Source organism: Cornus florida, unplaced genomic scaffold (assembly GCF_030987335.1).
Source record: "Cornus florida cultivar Cherokee Brave unplaced genomic scaffold, ASM3098733v1 CherokeeBrave_3.0.0_Hap2_Chr06, whole genome shotgun sequence".
Classification (NCBI taxonomy): domain Eukaryota; kingdom Viridiplantae; phylum Streptophyta; class Magnoliopsida; order Cornales; family Cornaceae; genus Cornus; species Cornus florida.
The window spans coordinates 100,998,073-101,026,047 of record NW_026775576.1 but is presented as its reverse complement, the minus strand read 5'-3'; the positions used below and the strand labels follow the sequence as shown (position 1 = coordinate 101,026,047).

Genomic DNA, 27,975 nt, shown 5'->3' with positions numbered 1-27,975 from the left:
CCTCAAAATCTTAAACCATTACAAAATGTATCCAACAATGCATGTCACTGTCTCCAACCGTAACATAAGTTAAACCTTATATATATATATAAAATTCCAAAGTCATCCCTTAAACCAACTTATATATATTTAAACCAACTCACTTACCTGAGGCTTACAAGTCATGGCCATGAAAAAGCTTGGATTGGACCCTAGCTAGCAACCTCCATAGCCATTTGATGTTAAAATAAATAATAATTGGGACTTTCATGTGTAACAAATGATTGGTGGGACACAGTAATACTATGTAGCTAAATACATCAACAACTCCACTAAGAAATTAACAAATAGAGAATTCAAAAAAATTGTGGAGGTCCCTTAAAGAAAATCATTCCTACCACATCAACAAACACATGGCGCAAGAAGTTACTTGGAAGTTTTTGAAATTGGTCTGCCAATGGAGAAGGTTTTGATTGCCATTTCACAAGAGTTAAAAGCATCCCAACAATCAACCAAAGCTTTGAAGCAAAGATTACTTGATTATATCCACGTCAATGGGTTAAAAGTCCTTCAACCCATTATTCATTCTATACAATATTAATATTTCTATATACATTTCTATATAACAATATATATACTATAGTTTATTGAATACATTAATGATACACTTTTTTCATTAATTGGTATACTTAATTTGGTTGTCGCTCCTAGAACAGTGTAGCATGTGTCATTCACCTTGGCCATTGGGTAAAATCAGGACATTTGTCGCTTGCACACTGGGCAGAGAGCCTCCGTTCATTGATTTCTTTATATTTTTACATACATAAACTAATTAAAAAAATTCGGTGTAACAAATCACTTTAAATAAATCAGTTAAAAATCGTTTTCCTTATTTCTACTTTCCTCTCGTATTATTGGAAGAATGAGGGTATTATTTGTGTACAGTGGATTATTGTTTGTTGCATTGTAAAATGTTATATTTGAATTTGAATAGTCATTCTATGCCAAAAAAATATATATATATTTTAATATAAAATACTTTTCTTTTCTTTTTAATAGTTTGAATGTGTGTATGAACATTGTACATAGGTACACACAAATTTAGACTTCATTTAGTAAAAAGATTAGCTCAGTGCACGATATTTCAACGAATCCACTACGAACATGAAAAGATATGCAATTTAGCCTTTCATGAGGATGCATAAAGTTGATTCCTTATTCAAACCATGACCTCCAATCTCTCTATTCAATGTTGGTGCTATACATTTTTCTCGGTAGCTTAATCTTAACAAAGTTACAAAGCAATATACAAAAATTGTGCTTCATGGTCTCAAAGATTCAGATAAGGACCCCATTAGAGAGGAAGAAATATGAGAACCCAAAAAGTGGTAGAAGCTAACAACTATGAAAAAACAAGGAAGGAGCTTGGGAAAAGGCAACTACTACTACCTTTTAAGCAAAAAAAAAAAAAAAGGCAACTACTCATACAACAAAAGCAAAAGACAAACTCTTTTGAAAAGCATGCATTAAGACAACTACCGGACCAAACTTTACAACTTTCTCCACTGAAATTGAAGCTTCCTCCGTCCTCTTGATTCTTTCACACTAAAAAAATCAATTTGTCATTTACATCCCATAAAAAAAAAAAAAAAAAAAAAAAAAAAAAAAAAAAAAAAGAAGAAAAATTTGTCAGTTGTCATTTGTCATTTGTCATTTGTCATTTGTCATTTGTCAATCACTTCCTACCCGTGACTGCTATATTCCAAAGTTTTCATTTATTTTATACCATGTACCCCGTGATCATCAAATCTAGGTTCCTAAAATGGTCACTATAAATTAAGAATTCTTATTGCTATATGGGTTGTATTGACAAGGATGAATTGCCTTACAAACTTGATATTCCACATTATGTAAACAAGGCTACGTATCTAAAACACCTTTAAAATTTACTTTTTAAGCAATTAATATTTCATTTTTATTTTGAATATATAATTTTCTTAAAATTTTAAAAATGTTACTATTTTATAGTCAACCGTTAGAAATGTATCGTTAACAAATCACGTGACTAGCACATGATTAGTTAATTATATTAAATACCAAAAATACCCTTATTTGATTCCAAAAATGCCTTTACCCTCTTTTTATATATATATAAATCTCATCCTCTACTAACATGGTCGTTTAATAAAGGCCATAATAGTCATTTTATATTAACTGAAGTTTTTATTATTTTTTATTTTAATTGTAGAAAGGGCATTTTTTGTATTTCTATCCCTCCATTAACCGGGGAGATCCTTGTTCTCTCCTAAAATAAACTTTAGGGAATTTTTCGAACCTATAAGAAATTATATGAACTATATATATATGTGTGCGCGCGCGCATATCAGGGGTGTTAAATGCTCATTAAACAAGTTGCATGCCTTAAATTTGGAAGTTTTGATGGGCTCTGTTTTATAAATAAATTGCATTAAAATATTAAACAATTTGATTTCTAAGTCACTTGTAGCAGTTATCTCCATATTTTAGTTTATCCATATCCTTTAATTTGTGTGAATTTTGAACTTTTTAACCATTTGAATATTTCTTATAATAAGATATAAGGCTAAAAACATAAAACCCTCTTATTATTTACAAAAACTACATATAACTCCATCAATTATTAAAAAATTCCTTGAACTAACATAAACTATCACGTTGCCCCATTTCCGTTACAGAACCGCTGAGTGATTGCAAAATGACAAAAATGCTCTTGATAGTATATTAATATTTTATAAAAATAAAATTGTGAATTTTAAATGACAATTGTGTCTCCATGTGAAACGATGTCGTATTAGGGTGTATACCCTTCATGTGAAATGATGTCGTGTGGGGGTGTATACCCTTCGTGTGAAATGATATCGTGTGAGTTGTATAATCTAATAAAACGATTTTATGCCCTAAATTGTTGTGTTGTGTTTGTATGTGTGCGCTGATTGTTATGGAGGCGAGTGTTGAGTGCAATCACTGAAAGCGAGTATTGTGGGTGTGTCTTGTGTGTGTAATCGCTCAGTGCTCAAAGATCTTGGTGGATTCTAAGTTGTTCGTGTCATTTTTCTTAGACAAAATAATTCCAGGTATGGACAAACTTTCACCCATTTTCTCGAGATCTTGCCGAATAACAGATTGTATGGTGAAAGAAGACATTTGGACTTCGGCTGATTGCAGTTTAGGGATTAGAATAATCAACTTAGGGCTGACATGAATTACGATTTAAGGCTTCAAATAATCAATTGGGGACTTCAATCGATCAATTACGGCTTCAATGAAGGACTATAACTTCTGTTGCTGCTGTTATGGAGGATACCACACCACTGAAACGAAAGAGAAGAAGATAGCAAAACTGAAACTTTGATCTGTAAAGGCCCGTGCAATTTGTTTTATACTGAGAAGGGCAATTTCGTCATTATGAGAGAACAAGGGTATTTTGGTTAGCATAATGTAATATGTGATGCACGTGATGATCATGTGATATGATCTCGTTAATTTTAGACGATCAACTAATGCGGAGGGAGTGATATGATATACTTTTAAAAATATAAAATGATAATATGATAGTTTATGTACTTGATGGGGTTAGTAGATAATTTTTTTGTAAATAATAGAGGTTTTATGTTTTTAGCCCTAAGATATATATATATATATATATATATAAAACCAAATTTGATCCTCATATATCTATATATATAGATATATTATTTTGATTATATCTATATATATTATTTTGACTCTTGTATCTAACCTAACGCAGGCTTAATAGGTTCACCACCGGATATCTTAATTCCGAATTTTTTATCATTCACATATTTGAACATGGACTTACTATGGAAGCCATTACAATGTATGAAACCTCACAGTCACATTCCTTGTCTCAATCTAGCTGGCCCCACCTTTGTTTCTCCAGTATTAGTCAGCAATCATGAATCGACACGATGAAATGATCATCCCGCGTCTATTGTTTTGTCCCCAGTTCACGTTGTGGGCCCACCATCACACATAAACACACACTCCTAATTTAATAATGCAATATAAAAACTAATCAAAACCATGCCTCCTCAAAAGTTGATTTTTTCTTTTTTTTTTTTTTTTTTTTTTGGTGTTTACCATGTGATATGATGATAGGACTCTAACAAAATAAAATTAATCAAAATTATGCCTAATTAAAAATAAAGATCAATCATCTCTCTTAAGTCCATAAAAAATTATCAGAAATTACACAATAGACCAGCCTCAAGTGAATAAAAGGGAGAACTGGTACATTCATTCCACTTATATAGTCGAGTACTTATCTATTTTTTATTTGGTAAACAACCAATACATATATACATTTCGTTTTACATAGGGCTGTGAGTCGTATCTGTTTTGTATTTTTTATTTTTTTAGTGTATTATAGTGAAACAAAAATACAAAACGTCTTTGTTGTGAATTGAAAAATACTGAAATATTTTTGAAAAATAGATCAAAATCAAAAGTATGAAATTGATGATTCGGGTTGCTTATGTACGGTAACAAAAGTACTGTTCACAAAAAAAAAAAAGAAAAAGAAAAAGAAAACTCTAAAGTGACATTTTTACCTAGCCACTTAATTCTTCAAACTTGCATCATATATTTATCAAACATATTTTTATATTTTTACTTCTAAAAATCTTGCAACAAATGTACCAAACTGGCTTCCATATAGTATTGAACACATTTCCAAATAATATTGAACACATTACTTTTACTTTTGATCAAAGTAAAAGTACAAAATAATTGTGGTTGCCAAATGAGCCCTTAATTTTTTCCTAGGTCCGAATGAGAATAGCTTATTGGCCTGATTTTGGTGTAGAGGCCATCTTCTGTAAAAGTTAATATTCTAGTAAAATGTAAATGAAAGAAACTTTAATTTTTTAACATGCATTTAATTAAGATAAAAAAAAATCAAGAAAAGTTGTGGAAAAATACTATTTAATGATTTTTAGATAGAGTAAAAATATTATGATTTTCCTAAATTGTTCTTTTTTTTTTTTTATTGGTTGGCAAAATTGTCCTTATTTTTATTAAAATAATGGTATAAATAAATATTTTTGGTCTTTTTGAAAAAATAAAACTAAATAAATTATTATGACATTAAACAACCTCGTTATAATAAGGTAAAGTTATATATATATCTACAATAGAGAATCTTACGTTTCATCATGTGTTGCTTCATGTGCTTTTACATAACTTATGCAACAATTCATATCATTTATGCAATAATTTCACATTATTTCTACAACTACTTTAAATCACTTATACAACAATTATATTATATTATTATGTTATAGTGTTCCATTACCTTATTAGGTTGTTGCACTACAATATAATGGATTGAACTAGCAATACAAGACGCAACATAGGATGCACCTCTACAAGAGGGATTCAGATTCTGTACATGTCATCATCTCCTCAGACTTTCAATGGCGCACCTCTACAAGAGGGATTCAGATTATGTACATGTCATAATCTCATCAGACTTTCAATGGCAAGAACTTCATGCACTAGGCTAATCTCTATTAAAAAATAATAATAATAATAAAGAGAGATAGGAAGGATGGAAAGTTTTAGTTTTTCTCAATTTTTTGTCTCTCTATTATTTATTTAAAAAAGACTACTGCAGTTTTTATCTAATCGCAGGCTTAAAGAAGCTAAAAGGTCTTATATTACCTGTCCATTGATTTGCTGATTTTTAATAGTGCATTCAGTGAATAACAATCTATTTCTACTTCTATTATTAACATTAGCAAAATACTGTTTCCAAAAATGAGTGAGAATTGATCATGGTCCGAAGGTGATATCACCGGAACCAAGGATAGAAACATTTTAAGTTACGTATCATCATAATTCAGATCGAAACATTTTAACTTATGCGTTATCATAATTCATATCACACATATATATAAACACACACATACACATACAAGTAATTTTTGTATTATAATACAAGTAATTTTTGCATTGTAATTTATGAGACCACATTAGATACATGATCCAATACAGTGAGAGAGCATAATAAGCGGCACGATGCGCGCTATGCACATAGGCGTACTTTAAGACCACTCACCGTTTCTTTCATTCCCTACAAAATTCTCAGATAAAAATTTAAAATCCTTTTTGTCATTAAAATACACACACATACACATACAATACACTCTCCTGAGTCTTGAGCCTCCTAACCTCTCCGTGAGTGTGTATATATTCATTTCAACTCCGCACCCCGATAAATAAATTCTCTCTCTAAAATTATCTCTCTATATCGATATATGTATCACACATATATATATATGTATGTATTTCGAAGATTATTCATGATGGAAATGTAGTGTAGGAATTGAAGAAGAGAGAGAAAACGAAGTACATATTAGGAAAATTTCGGTTCTGTATCTGATCGGAGAATCGAGAATGCCATTGACTCGGTATCAGATAAGAAATGAGTACAGCTTGGCTGATCCAGAGCTGTACAGAGCAGCTGATAAGGATGATCCCGAAGCTCTGCTTGAAGGCGTGGCCATGGCCGGTCTCGTCGGTGTTTTGCGCCAGTTGGGTGACCTAGCTGAGTGAGTCTCTTTTTTCGTCTCTTGTACTTTATTAGGGTTGAATTAAGTTTGAGTTTTGAAATACTTTGTTTTGAACCAAATGCTATGAAATTAGGGTCTGAATTTGGGTTCGTACTGATAATTGCACAATTTTGGTAATTGAACAATTTGGGTGAAGAAATTGGGATTTTGTTTGGAGTGTGGATTTGAGATCTGTTGGAGTTCGATTTTATTTTTAATTTTTAATTATTGGATTGAATTTTATAATTGGAGATGTTGGCACACTTGGGTTGGGGCTTAAACTGTGGAATGAATCTTTGTTTTGTTTTTGTTTTTGTTGTAATTTGAACAATTGATTGTCTTGCATGAAAAGTTTTTAGAACTAAAGTGGCAAATTAACCCCAAGAAGTAGATTGGGAAACTTAGGGAGACATGCCTTAGGTTTCAGGTGTTTAAAAGAAAAATTAAATTGGAAAATTCAAGCTCCTAATGGCCCACATGGTCGTATTTATAAAGATAGATATAGAGATTGAAATTTTCCATTTAGCATGCAATTTCTCCTATTTATGTTACATTGTTTTTCGGATGTATGCTACAGAAGTTGATGATTTTTGGGTTATTTGATATCGAAATTGATGATATATAAGTGCTGTGATGTCTTGTCTTTTATCTTTCAATATTATGCAATTTTTAATCTCCCTAATCATATTTTAAAGTCCCTTGTAAATTGGCGGAGTTAAGCTCTGATACAAATGCATGATGTCATTTCACCGTATAACATGAGATGGCTCATTCGTCTCCTTTGAGACTTAAGATATCCTTTGAAGGATCTTACTCTACCATAACAACTCAGTTGAGACATGTCTTGCGCAACATCCAAAACTTAATAGTCAGTTGGGTCTTCCTGTTAACCTTATCCAACAAGGTCAGTTGTTCTCCCACCCAACTGCTTAAACTTCATATAGATGTCTTGTTTCTTCCGCACGGCTCAATACACCATGTCCTTTTCCTTTCCCAACCATCAAATGCTAATCATTTGTGGGTTCTTGGGCTGTGACTTAGGTTCCTTCAACAGAATAAAATATGTGCGATTTTTTCTTGTATTCAAGTTATCTAGATTTTCTATCTTGGATCTATGAGTATCCACACATTTATTAAATATTTTTAGAAAAATAAATAAGGTAGTTATAGATCTATGATATGCTTATCTAGAAAAAATTAGGAATCATGTCTTATTACCAGAGGAGCGTGTTGAGAAAGGCAATTTTTACTTTAAGTTTGTATATATAACAGTATACTAATTCAGCATCAGTCTACCTTTGCCTTAGTGGCGTTGGGCCTTAACTCACAAGTCATACGTCCAGGTTTCAAGACTGGTAGAGAGAAGAAAGAAAAAAAAAAAAAAAAAAAAAAACTACTACTTTGGCAATTATTATATTGATCCCTTAGACCTTGTTACCTAATACCTATGCTAGATGTTGGTATTTTGGATTTATTTTGTTGATTTTAATTTTCAAAAGATGCAATAATTCGTTTAAAAGCTATTGAGCCTTACATCAAGCGTATCATTGCGTATTACCCGTCACTGGTCCACAACACGGCAAACAACTCTTCTTAATGGCCCCTGAGTTAATGAATGTTACTGCGACTTTTAACCGTGTCAGTAACTGAGACATGGACTTTGTGTACTTATACAGTGTTCTAGGATAATGTTAGTCCGCCTTACCAGATTAGGTCCCCCCTTTCGAATTATTTTTCAAAAATAATTGGACATTTCTATTGCTTGAAGGTTTCTCTAAGCAATAGTTTGTGAGAGATGGCTGAAGTCTCAAAGGGCTCCCTTATGTTAGCTATCCAACACACTAGCTTCATGTCATTCAACTCACTTTAGCAAATGTCATTGTCATCATAATGTTCGTTCATCTATTTGTTTTAATTTTCAGTTATCACATTTGCCATCGATATGAAGCGACTTACAAGTTCAGTTCACTTATTCCAGTTTCTATTATTAATGTTGAGAATCCAAAGCCAAGCAAGGGAGAAACGAGTTCAACTGAGGCAGACCTGAGGTTATTCTTGTTTGGTTCCTTAATTGAACAAGTTTTAAAGCCAGATCTTAGCACGCTTTGGCTAATAAGAGAATGGGCTACTTGAGAAGCAAAGCCTGAGAGGTGCTATACATTGAATTCCATACGGAAATCAGGATTATGTTGCACAGTATATCATAGGTGTTGCAATATACATAGAGTGCAATACGTGAGTAATGCCGGAAAGACCAAGAAATAAGAGGTAACACAAGTGAACACTGAAGGGATGGAATAGCTTGCCACCCAAAGGAATTCACCCTAGGGATAAAAGAAAGGATACTCTCCACCCTACGGAATGCACTCAAGGGTAAGAGTAAGGATAATAATAAGAAAAACTTTTTTTTTTCCTAGTTGGTACTCACACACACATGCCTCCACTGAGGCTCGAACCCCTGACCTCCCTTTGGGAAGTAGGGGCTTGGTAACGCTAGGCCAAAGTCTCAAATATCACTAATTCATTAAAAGTTACATTGTAGTTTATCAACAAGGGTTTAAATAGAGTTGCATGGAGGATTTCCAAAGCCATTAACACTTTTCAAAACAAACAAGACAAGTTCCAAGCAAAGAAACTGAACAGATGCAAGATTATTTTGACCCAAAACTAACTATGTTTAAATGAGGCCTTAGGGACATGAAAGCCATCAAAAGTAAGTCTAAAAAACCAGAATAGTAAACTAGAAAACTGATCAAAAGGTGCTGGAATCGAGAAGAGAAGTGAGCTGCTCCAGTTAGGTGTGTAATTCCTGGGAACAGATTTCTCGGTCAACAAAAACGACTCTTACTAAAATAAGCATAACTCACTCTACAAAGGTCCGAATTGAACACTTTATTTATTTATTTAGAAAGTAGACTTATAGAACTTTTTAACCATATACGGATCATCTTCTAATTTATTTCCAATTGAATTCGGCATGACCATAAAGTTACAAAAAAATTGCATTCTGTACTTTCTGAAAATATAGACCAATTAATTCCGGGTTGATTGGGCTTTAGCAAGGGACGCTCCAGCATCAGTGAGATATACTGCTAAAGTACTGCCACTTGAGAATCTCGTTGTTCGTTAACTATGATCTAAATATTGTGTCATTATCATACTTCCAGTGGACAACATATAATGATAAAACATTACATGATTTCTTGACTTCCTGCATTGAAAATTTATACTGTTGAGATTATAGCTTGGTACATTGGTAAAATGCTTGGGCTCTCAAGCATAAGAATGCATGTTCAAATCCTGAGAGCAACCACTTTGGGCAAATAATATAAAGGTTAGGTTTGTATCCAATCCACTCCTCGTTACACCTCTTGTCCTTCCTTGATGGATCTTCAAGTCTCTCTCTAGAATAGTGTCAGAGGCATGTATCTGCAGTGCAGATGATTTGTTTCAGTCATCCTCTTCTATGACATTAGTTTCATTCTCACAATTTACTGCAGTTCAATTCTGTGATAGTTATTATTTTAAAAGTTCTGACATAAAAATCTGTATGATTTCCTTTTGTTTGTGATTGCTGAAGGTTTGCTGCCGAGATATTCCATGACTTGCATGAAGAAGTGATGGCGACTGCTGCAAGAGGCCATGGTCTAATGGTTCGTGTGCAACAGCTTGAAGCAGATTTTCCTTCAGTTGAGAGAGCTTTTCTGTCCCAAACCAGTCATACATTATTTTTTTCCAATCCAGGTTAGAATACTCTCCTAATGTATCTGCTCAAATTTTAGATCTTGTGTCCTTGCCTCCTTGGGGCAACCTCAATATGTTTTCATTTTTTTATCTTAAAGCAGTACTTTTTTTTTGTGTTCCTTTTTGTCTCATTGCACTTTGCTCCCATCTTAAAATGGCCTTCTGCTTTTAAATTAGGGGTAAAATCATAAAACCACCCTTAGCCCCCCTATACTATAAAAAATATGCACATAACCCCCAACAGAATCAAATAACCTCCAAAACTAACAAAACTTATCATGTTACTCCATAATTGTGCTAAGTCGATTGTGAAATAACAAAATTGACCTTACTATTTAATGTTAAATTAAAATCATTATAATTGTTATTTTAAAATTACAAATCTAACCTTCATGGGGTCCATTCGAATTGAAAACAAACACTCACTAAATAAAAAAACACATTAAATTTCAATTGGAATGGACCCCATGAACGTTAAATTTGTAATTTTAAAATAATAATTATTAGCATTTCAATTTAACATTAAATAGCAAGGTCGATTCGTCATTTCATTACCCAGTTAGTACGGATATGGGTTAACTTGATAAGTTTTGTTAGTTCGGGGGTTATTTGATTCTGTCAGGGGTTATATGCATATTTTTAATAGTGGAAGGGGGTTTTATGATTTTTTTTTTTTTGATAAGTAAAATTTATTAAAAGCGCTCAAAAGGGGAGCAAAACCCAAAGAAACACACGAGGCCAAAAGCGCCTCAAGCCTTCAAAGAGGCCAAAAAAACAACAATCTCCTCTACAGATCGATAATCTCTCCCTGAGACCCAACAAAAAAGAGTGAAAATAATAGAGAACTTAAGCATAGAGATAGGCTTCTCCTTTCCATTGAAATATCTCCGATTTCTCTCGAGCCAAATGCACCACCAAATACAAAGAGGCGTAGCCCTCCAGGCGTTCCGAATGAGAGCCCCCACTGAAAAGCCTCTTCAAGCCTTAATCAACCCTCTAGAGGATCTAGGCATAACCCAAGGGATCCCAAACAACCCAAGCATCAAATCCCAACAGCCCCTAGCCATGGTGCAATGTAATAGAATGTGATCCACTGTCTCCTCATCTCGCAGGCACAAATAACCGCGATTAACTACCACCTGATTCCTCCTTCTCAAATTATCTTGGGTTAATATCCTACTCAAGACAGAAGTCCAAGCAAAGAAAGCCACCTTGAGAGGAGCCTTGGAGCGCCAAATAGACTTCCAAGGGAAAGGGCCTCCAGAGCTAGCCGTAAGACACATGAAAAAGGACCGAACCTCGAAGTGACCCCAACGATTAGGATCCCAAAGCCAACAATCAGAATCCCCAGCTGTAATCACCTGACGGTACAAAAGCTCCAAAAAATGAGTGACCTCCTCAATTTCCCAGTCCTGAAAGTGCCTCCTAAACTGAACATCCCAAGTCAGTCTCCCGTTATTAAGATGATAACAATCAACCACCATGGCCTGCCTATGAGAAGCAATCCTGTAGAGTCGAGGGAAAGCGAGAGCATGAAGCTGATCAGCTTAATGTTATGCAAGTGAATCCATGATTATTTATTCTAAAGCACATTGATTGGGTCTATTGAAGAGCTTTCTCTTGTCCAAAGAAAAACTAAATGCATCATATTACATTAGAAACGTCATAGTAATGCGGATGCATAAATTTATTGCAGGTGTTGACTGGCATCCTAATCTGCGTATGGATCAAAATCTGATTTCACAAGGAGATTTACCTCGATTTGTAATGGACTCTTATGAAGAATGCCGGGGTCCTCCTCGGTTATTCCTTCTCGACAAGTATGATGTTTGATTTGTGTTTACCTGAGCAATATCACATAAAGTAAAAGCACGTCTTCGAGAATGAAAATCTTATAAAAAATTATGTGGCTTGTAACAGGTTTGATGTTGCGGGTGCTGGGGCATGTCTCAAGCGCTACACTGATCCGTCATTCTTTAAAGTGGAAGTATCATCCTCTGGAATGACAAATGCAGAAATTCAGAGGGAGAAGAAAATCCGCAAAGCTAAGGTAAATTAATGAAAAGAACATCTTAATGGACACAATATTTGTTGCAATCACCGTGACTCCAGAAAGTAGTGCTTTGCTTCTGGTTCAATTTTCTGCTCCCGCCCCTTTCTGCCCAATTATTATCCTTGGTCTGTTTGCTTAACTCTCGAAAATGAGTCAAAATCTTCTTTACTGAAATCACCAGATCTATATTTCTGTAATCAAACAAAATCAAAGTAAATTAAATCAAGCCACATGAATTCTATCTTGAGAATATATGTTCCAATGCTCCTGGTGTTAATTACCCTGAATACCGAGGTTTGATTTGACGAGATCTCTCTCATTGGTAAATTAAATCAGTTTTTACGAAAAACAAGAGTAATTTGTTCTCCCAGGATTAAAAGCTATTTGCTTTAGCAATGATAAGGAAGTATCACATGCCAGATTTAGTTGATATAATCTTATTGGCAATCCTGTTTGATCTTGAGTCTCACTCAAATGACTCGGTAAATCATCTATGGATTAATATGTTACATAGATTGCCTAATTCTATCACTATTTGTAAATAATATTTTATATTATAGCATATAGATTATTTGTGTCTCTTATATACAAGGCTCAGTCTATGAACCTAAATCATTCATCAGGAAACTGTGGGCCTAAATCCATCTCATGGATCTAATAATACACAAATTACCCATGGTATGCATTAATGACAATAAATAGTAAATCTTATTTATTAATTAAATGAAAAGGTCTAATACATGAATGTCATTAAGGGCATTCAATCCCAACATAAGGTGATTAGATATTGTCTCATTCTTTGAGGCTTATCGTCAAAAGTGAGCCTCAATGAGAACACCTCAAGGTTTAACCTTGAAACGTAAGCAACCTGCACTAGGTATTTGACTCACATCTTAATGTCACAGTAAAATATAGGTCAGTAGGCATTGTGTAGGGAGGGTAAGATTGGAAACAGACTTTATATTTTTAATTATTTTTGCACAAAATGGTTGCTATCATTCTTGAACCCACCTCATGCTTTATATCCTAGCAATGACCTCTATGTTACCATACTTAATCTATTTTAATTAGATATAAGTCTCTTTTGTGACTTAGTAGGATTAAAATTTTTACAGTTTGGTTTTCCAACTTAGATTTTTTAGTGAAGGTTGAATGAGCACAATGCACCACAAATGACTTGCAACTTATGTGGTTTTTAAACAATTAAATTTATTGCATATATTGATAAGTTTTGTTGCTTTTTCATTGTAATTGCTTATTTTTGTTCCCATTTTTCTAATTTATGTTAAATAAAATCAAGAAATTATGATTCTGTTCTCTTAACTGCATAAGCTACCGTTTAATCTTGTTTGATGATAACAAACTTCACCTCTGCCTCAAAATTTTCTGAACTTCTAATGCGATTTGTTATATAACTTATGGAAAACATATATGCGGTGCTTTATTGTACTCAAATTGTCAATTGTCTGAGAACCTTTAGTCTTTCCATTTCTCTTTTGATTGACGAAAACTCTGGACATGTATTCTGCCATTTTTCTTGGTCACTCTTAATTTTAGATTAGTTCATATGCGGCTAAAGGAACTTTTTGTTCCTTGTTAATTCTGGGAAGTATTGGTTTACGGGTTTGGCAGACCAGTTCATTAGATTTTTCTTGTGCAAAACGCATCTTGCAACTTGAGAATACAAAGTTCTTTAGTGTTCAAAATTGTAATCATTGCAAATATCCAAAATGCATATTTTTTCCTTTATTTTTCTGCTAAGCTACTCCTTTATTGTTTCCAGAAGAAAGGATCACGCTGGAGAAATGGAGAAACACCCGACATTTTACCAGCATCACATGCAAAGTGAGTCCTCCATTTTTACATGCGTGAAGATATTTCCTTTGGATATTCTACTGCAAATGTTTTACGTGCATATGTTTTTTTTTTTTTTTTTGACTAATATCGCATTGTGATTGTGCAGACTGCATCAGTTATTTCTAGAGGAGCGTGTTGCAAATGGTACTACTGACCCTGCACGTCGTGTGAAGCTGAAGAGAAGGCTCAATGGATTTCCATTTGATTCTAGAACTGGGAAAAGTTACATGGAGAAATTTTTGAAGACTCCTTCACCCGAGCATAAGGTGGTTCATGAAGTCACTGTTAGTTCCCCGCCCTTGAAATTACCATCCCATATTACTAATGAATCAGGGCTTGAAATAGTTGAAATCAGTACAGCGAGTCCTCATGAAGAACCATTGCAGAGAAAGAGAAGTCCATATTCATCTCCTCATATAGAGGAGACTATACTAGAATCATCAATGAGCGAGTTGAATGAGGAAGTTATGGATAGAATATCAAAGGTGCACAACCTCAGTTTTGAAGCGGATAATATTCTTTCTACACTTGATGAGGTGGTAGATGAGAAGGAAATTGCAGTTGATGGGGAAAGCAGAACAGAAGACAGTAGGGATAGTTACCAATCTGATGACATTGCAAGTGAGATAGATGCTTACATGGATGCCCTTACTACAATGGAATCAGAAATGGAAACGGACACCGAGTATAAAGCCAAGAATGAGGTAGCCATCTTAAATATTGAAAAGCAGGGGTCAGATTCTGACGGAAATGATAAACAGGAGCTTCAACCTCATTTTTCAGATTCTCAATCATTAGGGAACTCCATTGCATCTGATGATGTGGTTAACTCATCCAAAAAAGAATTATCTAGTTTTTCCTGTTCTGATTCTCTAAGCAATTTGGCCGAGAATACACCATTGGATGTTGATGTTTCTGCTAAAGTTTTTCCATTCACTGAAATTTGTGAAGCTGAGGTCGTAAATATGTCATCTGACCTGCAATTTGTCAAAGAGGAAACTCCAGAGACCCAACTAACAGAGCATGTGGTCCCCAGTGGACCATGTGTTGAGATCCCAAATTACAGGTCTGAATTTGGAGAACCATCTTCTAGTTCGTGTCTTACAGATGCAACTCCAACCCTTCTGCCTGTAGATCCGGGAGCAAGCTGGAGGGAATGTGCAGTTGTGGAACCAGAATTGGATGAAATATCCTCTGGCTGTAATGAACCTGCTGCTGAATTTATTTGTACTGAAGAAAATACGATAAATATGGGTGATAATTTACCATGTACACCTAATCTTTCTGATGTTCCTTCCCAGACAAGAGATGATTTGCTCCCTATGGTGTCCACTGAAAACCATCCTCTGGACGAGTTAGATGATGAGGATCCGAACGTCTTTTCTGATGCTTCACTGCACTTCTTGAACATCTCAGAGCTGTCTTGTGAAAAGAAAAACAGTGAAAGTTCATTGGACTATGTTCTCCAAACAGAATACTCAGAAGACAATTGTAGCAAAAATTTGGTTGATGGTCAGATTAATTCGCCACCCTCGGTTACTTCACATACAGAAGAACAGGCTCTTGATTCAGCCTTGCCAGAACTAGAAAATTGTAATTCAGATGCAAAGCAAGGTGGCATTGTTCCCAAAGTAGATGATGCTATTCCATTAGCTGGGGAGATAACAATGAACTTAACTCCTGTAGGAGATAATCCACAGGCTTGTAACGTCACAGAGCCGCAAATCATGGAAAGAACAGATGATGTTTCGCCATCTGAACTTGATTCAGCGGAAGTGTGCATTTCATATTCTGGGGAGAAGAATCTTGATGGCGCTTTTAGCACTACAGGTGGTGAGGAAACAGATGTACTCTCCCTCAGCATTGATATGGTTGGAAACGATGCTGCACCTCTTGAATTTGCTTTTGATTGTCCTAAATCTCCAGATCCTGCACCAGATATCAAGGTTCATATACCCTTAAATGATATAGGAACTGAAACAGCTCAATCTGAAGCTGTTGCTGTGGATTCAGCTGCTGCAAGCACTGATGATGATAATGATGGTGAAAATTGTGTTAATTATTTCTCTACCAATCTCACAGGGTCCCAAGAAGTTCCTCTTTCTGGTCTTGGGGATTCAAATCAGAATGGATTGGAAAGCCACGAGGCATGTCTTCCAGTGCATCTTAAACAATCAGACGGAGAGAAGGAAGTTGATCAACAGGCAATTGCTTCACCAGAATTTGACTCCATTCCGTGCAATAAAATCTTTTATGATCATTCCTACGCAGAATTGATCGATGATGTTTCTGATTCATTTATGGCTGCAGATACTGAAAATGGTTCCCACCCTAATGATGCTGCTGCAGTCCTATCATCTTCAAATCAAAACGGCCGAGATTCAAAATCTCTCTCTCTCCAGCAGAGTAATATGATCGAGAATTCAGTAGATTCTCTATCTTCACTGACCCATTACCTTGCTGAGCTAAGAATTCCTGTGGAGCAAAAGGTTGAGTTACAAGCTACTCAGCTTGATAAGGAATGTCCACATGCAGGTGAAGCTAGTTCTGAATCGTCAATTCAGTTGGAACAGATACAACCTCCAAATCATTTGGATCATGAAATATGCATTGATGCTTCCTCTGAATTTCATCCAGCACATCCTCCAAGCCAGCCTTCACTGTCAGAGTTGTTACCACAGTCGATCTGCAAGAAAGACATCTCTGAGCAAGACAGCGATCCATTAATTTCAGTCTTTCCAGCATTTGGCCTGTTTCCTGAGGCAAATCAAATCAATTTAGAGGAGATGCCTCCATTGCCACCTCTTCCCCCTGTCCAATGGAGGACAGGAAAGACTCAACATGCTTCCCAAGCTTCGGAGAGAGACTTGGTGCAGAATAATATGGAACCATTTCCAACAAGTTTGCCATCTACAGCTTATGAAAAAGTTCAATTGGGTTATCCGGCAGTGAAGGGAGAAATTACCCAACCTTCAAACCCATTTTCGCCACTGTCAGCTGCAAAAGATGAGAATTCTCAACATGTTTATGAAAACTTAGCGGGTACTATGGCGCATTCCAATCCATTCTCATTTCAAGTGCCAACCATTGTTGATCATGGGAATAGTCACGATGATATCCACACTTCAGGAAGAACACAATCCATGAACCCATTCTTAATGTTGCCATCAATATATGATGAGAGAACGCAGCGTGGTTTCCTTGGTTTAGAGGGTGCAACAGTACAACCTAGTTTGAATCCTTTCTCAACTGTAACAAGTGTTGAAGATACAGCTTCTACACATGCTTCCAGGTCTTTGCAGGAAAAACTAATCCAGCCTCTGGATCAATTAGCACCAGAAACAGGCTCCTGTGTAATTTCGAATGTGAAAGTGATGAATCCTCCTGACACCGCTGTGCCACCACCAGCGACGGAAGAGGAGCAGCCCCATCATGTCTTCCAAACTTCAGAGAGGGAAACTTCATGGTCATCAAGTATATCCATTCCACTTACGGCTTCTGAAGATGGAAAGGCAAACGAAAATCGGCCAATTAAGCTTCCCAGACCGCGAAACCCTCTCATTGATGCCGTTGCTGCCCATGGTAAAAGCAAGGTAAGATATGGTTGCAGTACCCCTCCTTTCGTCACCTTTTCCAAAACGAGCACAAGGTTTTGCTACGAGGTACATGCTTTCTAATGATTTGAGTTGTGCAGTTGAGGAAGGTAACAGAACGAGTTAGGCCTCAAGTTGAACAGAAGGTAGATGAAAGGGATTCACTACTGGAACAAATACGAACCAAGGTAAACCTGACAATTTTTTTTAAAAGTTTGTTATTTACATAAATTCTCCATTTTAAGACCAATTATGCGCTGACAATCAAACTTAATCGGGTTCCATCAGTCTTTCAACTTGAAACCTGCGGTGGTGACAAGACCCAGCATTCAGGGTCCTAAAACCAATTTGAAAGTTGCTGCCATTTTGGAGAAAGCAAATGCAATTCGCCAGGTCTTTATCTTTCTCTCTCTCTAGAGTTTCAATATGTTCCACTGCATTATGAGAATGATGAATGTTTATTGTAGGCATTTGCTGGAAGCGATGAAGATGATGATGCAGATAGTTGGAGTGATTCGTAAAAAGTTTTGCTCTAGGGCTACTCTTCCACTGAGTTTATTGCCATGAAGTGTACAGGAATGTGATTTTTTAAGCTCCCAGCTTTCAGTAAGGGTTTTTAGCCGTGTCAATTGCCATGAACATGACGGAGGATATTTGTTCTCTCCCTTGCATGGATTGGAAATTTCTGCAGTATGTTGTACTCTCTCTCTCTCAAGGAAGTTTCATTGTTGGTGGCTGTGTCCTGCCCACAGAAATAATGTGGGGGGTTAAAATACATTTGTGTGTGACAGATGAGGTCCAGCGTGCAAGCGCTTAATCGCTCAATTTCTGTTTAGGTTTTAGTGGGTATATATATGGTGGCACAAGATATGATTTGTAAAATATGTCGTATGCATTTTTGTATCTGGTATATAAACACTGCTGTAATTTGGATTCTCTAATCCATGCTCCTCTTTTCCACCCTTTTAAGTAATTCATGCGCTTCTTGCCAAGAAATGGCTTCCCATTTCTGTAGATTATACATATATGAATGTCCCTAACTATTTAATGCTGCAGAAGATTGAGTTTTTGTTCATTCATTCGGATAATGATGTAGTTACTAGTTGGTGTCTGGTTAATTATTTACATATATATGTATATATATATAATAAAAAGTGTAATTACAGGAGAAGTTATTTAATACACTGTTCTGTTATATTTTGTTACCTGAAAACAATAAAAACTACAGTGTGTTTTCTGGAAACAGGGAAAAAAGAAAGTATTATACTACGTATGTAATATCTCTACCTTTGATTTTGTGTTAAAAAATCATTCAATCAACCAAACGAAATTTCAAATTATTTTTATTTTGAAGGAATTTTTTTTCTTTCTAAAATGTTTGTTTTTTTACCTGAAACCCGCTTAATAAGATTGACTACCTTTTTATTTTTCGAAAGATAAGATTGATTACTTGGCCACCACTGGCCAGTTGGCATTGCGCCGTCTGAGAAGAAAACAAGCCTAATAGGTGAGAAATTATTGGGTGTATCACTATACTTCTTCTCTTTCCATCTTCTGTTTTGTGTCAAGTCAACGTTATCTGTACGACGTCGTCTCTCCTCCTTCCTTGCAAATTCAGCTTTTCCTTTGAAAACCCGTCCAAGATCCCAAATTCTGTACAAAGTATTCAAATCTTCTTCCCCATCAAGAAATACTCACACAAATCTATATATATATATATATATATAATATTCATATACTTTTTGGTCTTCTTTCTATATATATATATATAGATGCGTGTGTATAAATTTCTCTTCATTTTATGGGAAAATCATTTTCCATATTTGTAACAGCTAAGCTACAACAACTCACTGGAACGAGAGCACAATTTTTCAGCACTTCCCAACTTACAGGACCCCCACCGCGGAACCGATTGACTTCGCCAGAAACAGCCGTAGTAGGCGGCGGAGCGAGGCGGCAGAGGTCCAAGAAGAAGATGGAGAACAGCAATAGCAGCAGCGGCGGTGAGCCACAGAGCCACCGTATGCCGCTGTCGCAGGTGGTTTCCGATTGTGTGAAGCGGTGGTTCCATGACACCCTCAAGGAGGCCAAAGCCGGCGATGTATCCATGCAGGTGTTGGTGGGTCAGATGTATTTCAGCGGTTATGGTGTCCCCAGAGATGCCCAAAAGGTCAATTTTTCTTAGTTTCTTTTTTATTTCATAAAAAATAATTTACACATACATGTTCATATTTTTAGATATAGGTATATATGTAAAAATGTGTGTATATTATATTTCTGTGTGTGTATCAAGTGATTTAAATGTATATTATGTGGTTCTGGAGTTTGGTAGTTCTTGTTTTTGGGCTATTACGGAGTTCATGTAAGACGTTAGACTCTGTTGAATTGCTGACAAAAATTGACTAAAAGACGAAGATAATTAAAATTTTAATACTAAATTTTAATGTTTCTTTTAGTTTCGTTAGAATAAAATTGTGAATTTCACTTTTACCTCCAATTGGTTGCTATGAAAAATGAGGGCAAGAAATAGAGTTAAAATCTGAATCTTGTATTCTAATTTTTTATTTTTGGTTAAAGAATTGAATGACCCCATGCCAGTGGTTGCATTAGACTAAGGTGTTAGTTTGGCTTTGATGTCCTAGGTCCCAAATAATGAGATTTTTTGGCTGTAAATTACAGTTACCTCCCCTCCTATTACACGAAATTACATAAACCTCTCATACGTGTTTAAAAATTACACTGCCCCTCCTTGTCAGGCATTGTTGGTGGACAACATTAATGAATCATGTTTTAAATGGTTTCTTTTTTGAGTTATTAAACATTGTGAAAAGATCATAATGCCTTCTCATTAATAATGAGAATAATTGCTAATGGATACTCAGAGAATATTAGGACTAGGGTTTATTGTTTGGAGAGAACGATTGAGAGGGAAAATCAATGTGATAGGATTTGTGAGGAGTAAATCAATGTGATTATCTAGTAAGAACTACGACAAGATTGATTATTTTAAAATTAAATGTGGTGGTGTTCGTTAGTTTGGCATTGACACACAAAATCAATGGCAGTGTCAAACAATTCTCGTGTTAACCGAAACATTCAATCAATAGTGAAGCACTCAAATCATTGAAGCATGCATTAATCTATTCCATAAACATCACAATTTAATAACAATTACCAATTTATTAGCTGCAACTTTGTTACCGTCGCCATGTCCAATTCATGACAAGTGACAACCTTTGTGAGAACTTTCAAGAACCATTTTGGTAATTGGAATGGTGGTGATAGTTGCTTGTGATGGGTCCGAGTGATATAGAATATTGGATTGTTGAATGGTAATGGTGAATTTGGTGATGGTGGCGTCGGAGAGATGGTATACTGTTGGTGGAGCATTCAGGTATGGTTTATCTATGGGTTGTTGTGTTGATGAGAGGCCAAGTATGTGTATTTGGATTCTTTCTCTCCTCCATCTCTCTATCCACTCTTTCTATATCCTATTAAGGTATGAGTTTCTCTCTGGTTCTTTCTAGCAAATGATTTTGATTTATGTTCTCTGAACAAAATCTAATTACATTTGTACATACGCATGCACACGCGCAACTATAATATTTTTACATATCTACAAAACTTGTGTCTTTTGGCCTGAACTATAGGCTTTGGGTGTGAGAGATGGAGGGCCTTAGAAATTGAGAGAAGTATCAGAACCCAATGGTTTCAATGATACTTATCTTCTGTTAAAAAGAAGGGTTAATGGTGGTACTCACAATAAGAGGAGAGAGAAGTGAAAATGATTGTTGTTATCCTCACACTCGTTTTAGGGGCATATTTGACGTATGAAATCATTTTAAATGAGGTTAATATGGTCATTCTACTTGAGTCAATGAGGACAGTAGTATCTTTTTACACATTTCAGGGAAAAATGACATTATACAAATTTTTAATATGGTCATTCTACTTGAGTCAATGAGGACAGTAGTATCTTTTTACACATTTCAGGGACAAAATGACATTATACAAATTTTTACAATTTTACTGGCATAAGCAAATCATATTGTTCAACAGACAAAGTGTGACAAAAGCATAAGCCTCATGGATAGCAAGTGTAATTTCTTAATTCATAGGGGAGGTCTTTGTAATTTCGCCTTACCAGATGAAAGGTCAGTTTAAGTTAATCTTTTCTTTTATAGGGTTAATGGACAATTTAAAGAGTCAAATTTTTTAAGTTTGTATAATTTCTCCTACTATTCCACATCAAACAGAAGGGCAATTTTGGGTTTGAGAATGTTGTATTTTTTATTTTCTTATCATTTTTATTCTCTCTTGTTTTTCCTATTTCATATTTTCTTATTACAATCGACTTTGAACTATGTTCATTTCTCATTACCGGCTTTATGTTTTTGAACTATTTTTGTTTCGCGTATTGATTCCATCTGTGGGATTCAGGGAAGACTTTGGATGTCAAGAGCTTCAAGAGTTCGATCTTCGGTTTGGAAAGTTAGCACTAAACGTCCAGGTAATCTCTCTCTATCTCTCACTCTCTCTCTGGTTTTGCTGTTATTAATTGTGTTATGTTTGATGCTTTTTTTCTGTTTTGTTTTTCTGATTGACCTTTGTTAGGTTATAATGCAAGTGATTCCGATTCAGATGAATCGAAAGGTGACTCTTGATAAGACCAACTTCACATTTCTGTCCAATACAGTTTGAAAGTAAGTTAAAATCTTTAGTGTTTCATTTGCTTTTGGCTTCTTTTCTTTAATTTTATTGTTGGCAAAGCATTCAACTTAGTATTGCATGAACTCTGAGCTGATGACTCCTACTCGGTTGTGTTGCTTATTATGTGTTTTGATAATAGCCTTTTGTATATACTACTTATTGACAACTAAGTGCATTCAGGATTTACTTTCCAAAGAAAAAAAGTGCAAAATCTGTTTGACAAGCTATATGCCATAATTTGTCTTTGTTGTTTTGCCTTCTGTGTGCTCCTGCTGTTGCAATTCAAATTTCCTTTGTATTTTGGTATTTTAAATTTTTTTTGCGTTAGGTACTATCTTTATACCTCTGCTGCTGCAATACTCATGTTCCTAGGGAGGTGGTTCTCCTAGTTTCTTCCTGAGATCCAGGTGGAAATTTCTGCTATTACGCAGCCAATTCCTTAGTATCAGAGTGTTCTTTGCTTCAGTTTAGGTGCCCCATGCATGATATATTCAAGTATTTCTTCTGTTTGAGCTTGCAGTTATTGTTTTGTTTATTGGTTATTTGGTTGCTGCTGGTAATGAATTGTAGCAATGGATAAAACTGCATGTGAAGTGTATATCATTTTCATATTCTATTGATATAGAAAAGGTAACTTGCAATAAACCCCCCAAAACTATTAAGTATATTTGCAAAAAAACCTCCTTGAACTAAATTTTTAACGGATAACATCCTAAACAATTCAAAATTTGGCAAACAATCCCTTGTCGTCAGATGTCAGTTAAAAGTATAACGGAATTTAGTCATGTACTGGGCTCACGGCTAAACATTTTACTAGTATGACTATTATACCCTTATATAATTAATTTGCCCATGGATGGCCCATATGTAATGATGCAATAATTGTAGATCCAACTCATTTCCTATTCTTTTGATCAATCAGAAAAGTCGACTTTACCCTTAATAAATTTAAAGTCTCTATATTACCCTCATTATCTTTCTATTTCACTTCTCCCTTGTTAGAATCAGAGAACCAAAGATGCCTTGCTTGGTCTTCTCTCTGCTTTCTCTCCCTTATCTTTTAGTTTCTCTCATCAAACTTTCGAAACAATTGGTCCAACTTTTTCATGTTTCTTCGCAACGAGAACCAAATAAATGTGAACTGCAAGCCTAAAATATGTTCTAGTGTCTATATATCTTCAAATTCGATAGAGTTGCAGAAGGCCGCGGTGGGAAGGAATGGCTAAGAAGAGAACATTTGGGTACTGGAGATAAATATAGGCATGTTGTCTTGGGTTCTAGGGAGAGAAAGCTCTCCAAAAGATTTCTCAGGGTTTCTTAAGGAATAAGATGAAATTAAACTGGGAAGTTTAATGGGTATGCTAAATGGATCGGTTAGTCTTAAAACAGGTGGAACTTTCTATTTTCTTTTTTAGTTGAAAAGTTTTAAAGACACAATGCAAAGTTTAATTGTATGACTAGATACTAGATCAAAAAAAATTAAAGAAATTAATAAAATGACGTCGTTTAATTAAGGTTATTTTAGTAATTTCTCATCACACACAATGACAATCTAATGCAGTGGCCTGATTTGCGCAATTTGACACTTTAGGGGGGTTATTTGCAACATCAGGGTTATTTTTTAATTTTTTTTTTGTAATTTACCTTATAATACTTTAATGTTCCTAAGGTATTACTAGAAGTACTTTAATAATACTAACAATATATATATTTTTAAATATCTCGTGTTATTAGAAGGTTCTATAAAATACCTTCACATGAGAAATAAATTACACTTAGTAATTTTAACAATGCTTGATTGATTCATAGGAAATACTTTAATACCAGGATGGTGTCCTCATTTGGTGCCTCTCACTTGTTCATTTGGTGCCACTCGCTTTTTCATCCTTGATAAGTAGCTTTTTCATCCTTGATAAGTAACTTACAGATAGTTTGATTCCTCCCCAGGCATTCAAATATAGAGAACATTTTAATTTGTGATCTGGGGAGTCTGGGACGCTGCTTCCGAATGCTGTGGGTTAGCAAATCCATGTGTATGTATAGACACATAGGGGATTTGCCAATCTACTTTAGCTTTTAGGGATTAGTCGAGTTCCATTACCAATAAAGGAAAACGGTCTTTTTGCAAGAGGTTTCAATTGCTATTAGTTTTGCTACTTTACATTTTTATCCTTTTTATTTCCCTCTTAAATCCCGTCATCTTTTACATTTCTGAAATCTCAGTCACATTTATGTCATCATGAAGTTAAAAAGGGGAAGAGAGGTAAAAAGTTGGTTCTGCACGGCTTGCCTGAATTTGATGACGAGTTCGTTCAGCAAAGGAGTTTTTGGTTCAAGAAGAAAAAGATTTCCACATGCAGGATTCTGGATTGGCATGACCTTTACAATTTCAATCTCAACAATTTAAGGAGCAAGTTTAGGTCATACATATTGGAAAGATATAGTCAGATTTCCTACTGAAATTTGCCATAACCTACTTTTCGGATGTGATGAGTCACCTAACATCTTCTTTCTCTTTCTCTTTTTGTTTTGTTTTGTTTTGTGTTTTGTGAATTTTTTTTTTTTTTCTCATATCTAGAGTTTCAACTTATGCTATATTGTCTATTTAAAGCCATAAAATGAATCATGCTTCATCTTTTACGCATGAATATTTATTTTCATGCAGAAAGCTTGATTCAACGTTGTAATATATCTTTGCAGCTTTCACTGGAGGTAACCTGGCAAATGGCTATTCATTACTGAAAAATTAATCCCAATCGGATAAGTTGATTTTTCTGTTGTTTATAAGGAAAACCCTAGCATCCTGCCTTGAAAATCTCTAAACTTGGTTGCTTTTGTTAGGAACATTAGGACAATATATCCTTCCTTCATGGTTATACATCAATTCTCAAATATCCATATGTGATATTTCTTCTGACTGAGGTTGCAGGCATGATTGCGTACTTAGTGTTTGAAATTATATTTGCAGTCATAATCATGGCTATTATTTCTCCTTTGAGACCGAATGTATGTAGCTAAGAGGGATCATGTTTATGATGCACAATGCTGAGCTGTCAAGAAACCACAAAAATGGGTGTGTGTGAGAGAGTTGGATGCGGAAGGTTTGAGCGTTTCAAGTCTTCCTGGGAGCTATAATGGATGTGTATGTGAGAGTTGGATGCACAACTTACCTACCGGGGAAAAAAAATAATAATAAAAAATTGAATGATTGCAAATTAAGTTGGATGGGTGGCAAGATAATGCAGCATAAAATTAGGAGTGATTGCAACTGTGTGAAGTCGAGAGATGATACTGTTGAGGACGATAAGGTGCAACAGTACACTAATGACCTTATGATTGAAGTGCAGCGAGTACTTGAGGAATTTTTTTGGAAGTTCTTGAGGAATTGTGGGAACTGGGGGGTTCCATTCAACTATAGTCCAATAGGAAATCAGTCTCAGCAGGCACTAAGGGGGAAGCTTAGAGATGGAATTGGTGTGAAGATGGGTGGAGGGAAAGAAAGATAGTGGTTCAATGTTGAGGGAATTTAAATAATGGCATTTGATTGAATACTGAATAGAAGAAATGTGTCTTTATATGGTTGATTGGTGACAATGGACTGAGTAAATTCTTGCAGATAATTGAGACGATACTTGATTGATTTCAAAATACTCTTTTTGCTTTAATAAACTGTGATTCAGTTCGTACATTGCTGGGATTAACAGATCATTATCTCAACTTAGTTTTAGCTGCGTGTCATGCATAATCATTGGGGGTGGCTCATCTTTTGTTATAAGGTGTTTATTAAAAGAAAAAGAATGTGGTATTCAAACACCAGAAAAAGCATAGCATGTTATGAGAATGTTGAGGGAGTGGAATGCAGGAAGTATTTTTTGAAAAGTGAATATTTTGCCTAGCTTAATAATCATACATAAGGATAATTCAATCTTATATGAGTCTTCTATTTTGCAGGGTCCATGGCTGTGCGTATGTTCGCTTACCATGAAGGTGCCTGTGGCGATCTCCGTACATTCTGTTAAATTTGTTTGTTGAATCCAGATTTATATGATGTGCAGATATGTTATTGTACAATTATTTAGTTTCTATCTCATAATGTTTACAATCCACTTGATGAGCAAGGGTTTTTGGTAATATTCACTACTGGTGGATTGCTACTGGTGATCTTTACCTTGCTAAATGTTAATATATATCATATATGTTGGGGATGGGAAATGTGTGAATTTGATTAACAAATGATGGTTGATATCATTATTGATGAGTGAATTATTATTTTAAGCCGGGAATATATATATATATATATATATATATATATATATATATATATTATTTTAAGCATTATTGTCTTTCATCATGTTATATATATAACAAATGATGGTTGATATCATTATTGATGAGTGAATTATTATTTTAAGCCGGGAATATATATATATATATATATATATATATATATATATATATATTATTTTAAGCATTATTGTCTTTCATCATGTTATATATATATATATATATAACATGATGAAAGACAATAATGCTTAAAATAATATATATATATATATATATATATATATATATATTATTTTAAGCATTATTGTCTTTCATCATGTTAGTGTTTGACATGTTCAAACAGGAAACAATAAATAGCACGAACTCTGCTAGTTTGGGTTTTGGTGATGATGTTACACACTATCAACACAACTCAATAATATGATTCTTATTTTTTCATTCTACTCCATCCAACGCCATAATATTAGCAAATAACATCTTATGGTATCCTTGATTACTAATTATTGTCAGGTTAACTTTGGCTTTTTCATTCTCCTAGGATTAGCAACGGTCTTCTTGACTAACTCAGTTGGCCGATCTTTTTTGTACACGTCCAATTCGTTTCTCTATGTACCATACGATCACTAACCATTCTGTATAATGGCCTTTATAGTTTCCATATTTGATTCCAGAAAAGTTAGGTGGGGCTTGAGCTGTGGTATTTTATTATTATTATTATTATTTTATTTAAGTAAGCTGTTTTTAGTTGTCTGGTTTTGGTGCCGTGTAAAAACTGTAAAGCACGTAATAATACATTTGGAATCTTTTTTTTCTTTTCTTTTTTTGTCCTCTTGTGAATCATTATTTTGATTTTTTAACAATTTGAATTTACGTCCATTAAATTTGAATCTTTGATTTTTTACTTTTAAAAATTAAAAAAGTAATATTTCTCCGTGGTGTTTCGCAAAGGATGACAAAACCCTTTTTAATACCGCGGGGACAGTGTTCTCAGAGAGGATGAAAAATACACTGACAAATTGACAATATTGATTACATGTGACAAATTGACAATTGGGATTTACTCACAAAATCCAAGTTGTGTTAAATAAGTAATATTAAAGAGAGTAAAGAATCAATGTTGTGATTAGCAGTGGCATTAATTTAT

The 27,975-nt window shown here is 34.8% G+C and overlaps 2 protein-coding genes across 3 annotated transcripts; both read left to right on the top strand.

Annotated features, from left to right (window-relative positions):
* The first annotated feature begins 6,113 nt into the window (after nucleotides 1–6,113).
* On the top strand, nucleotides 6,114–18,810 carry LOC132313378 (protein SCAR2). Its single transcript, XM_059812119.1, has 9 exons — nucleotides 6,114–6,590; nucleotides 10,171–10,334; nucleotides 12,031–12,154; nucleotides 12,255–12,384; nucleotides 14,171–14,232; nucleotides 14,351–17,837; nucleotides 17,939–18,025; nucleotides 18,126–18,230; nucleotides 18,305–18,810. The coding sequence occupies exons 1-9, from the start codon at nucleotides 6,436–6,438 to the stop codon at nucleotides 18,356–18,358; spliced, it is 4,368 nt and encodes a 1,455-aa protein (XP_059668102.1). The 5' UTR covers nucleotides 6,114–6,435; the 3' UTR covers nucleotides 18,359–18,810.
* Nucleotides 18,811–19,358: 548 nt separating this feature from the next.
* On the top strand, nucleotides 19,359–26,759 carry LOC132313379 (uncharacterized). 2 transcript variants are annotated; one of them, XM_059812121.1, is made up of 4 exons: nucleotides 19,359–20,007; nucleotides 22,278–22,347; nucleotides 22,452–22,540; nucleotides 25,248–26,492. In XM_059812121.1, the coding sequence occupies exons 1-3, from the start codon at nucleotides 19,639–19,641 to the stop codon at nucleotides 22,499–22,501; spliced, it is 489 nt and encodes a 162-aa protein (XP_059668104.1). In that variant the 5' UTR covers nucleotides 19,359–19,638; the 3' UTR covers nucleotides 22,502–22,540; nucleotides 25,248–26,492. The 2 variants fall into 2 exon arrangements, with proteins under 2 accessions (XP_059668104.1, XP_059668103.1); XM_059812120.1 differs by lacking the exon at nucleotides 25,248–26,492 and adding an exon at nucleotides 26,499–26,759 and having other exon boundaries at nucleotides 19,363–20,007.
* The last annotated feature ends 1,216 nt before the right edge of the window (nucleotides 26,760–27,975 follow it).

What these genes read in the sequence shown, in the direction of transcription:
- LOC132313379 (XM_059812120.1), top strand. Translation starts at nt 19,639, where the DNA reads ATGGGAAAATCATTTTCCATATTTGTAACAGCTAAGCTACAACAACTC. An exon ending in TCCCCAGAGATGCCCAAAAG is followed by an intron (nt 20,008 to 22,277) that starts GTCAATTTTTCT and finishes TGTGGGATTCAG; the next exon opens with GGAAGACTTTGGATGTCAAG. An exon ending in AGTTAGCACTAAACGTCCAG is followed by an intron (nt 22,348 to 22,451) that starts GTAATCTCTCTC and finishes GACCTTTGTTAG; the next exon opens with GTTATAATGCAAGTGATTCC.
- LOC132313378 (XM_059812119.1), top strand. Translation starts at nt 6,436, where the DNA reads ATGCCATTGACTCGGTATCAGATAAGAAATGAGTACAGCTTGGCTGAT. An exon ending in TTACCAGCATCACATGCAAA is followed by an intron (nt 14,233 to 14,350) that starts GTGAGTCCTCCA and finishes GTGATTGTGCAG; the next exon opens with ACTGCATCAGTTATTTCTAG. An exon ending in CTGCCCATGGTAAAAGCAAG is followed by an intron (nt 17,838 to 17,938) that starts GTAAGATATGGT and finishes TGAGTTGTGCAG; the next exon opens with TTGAGGAAGGTAACAGAACG.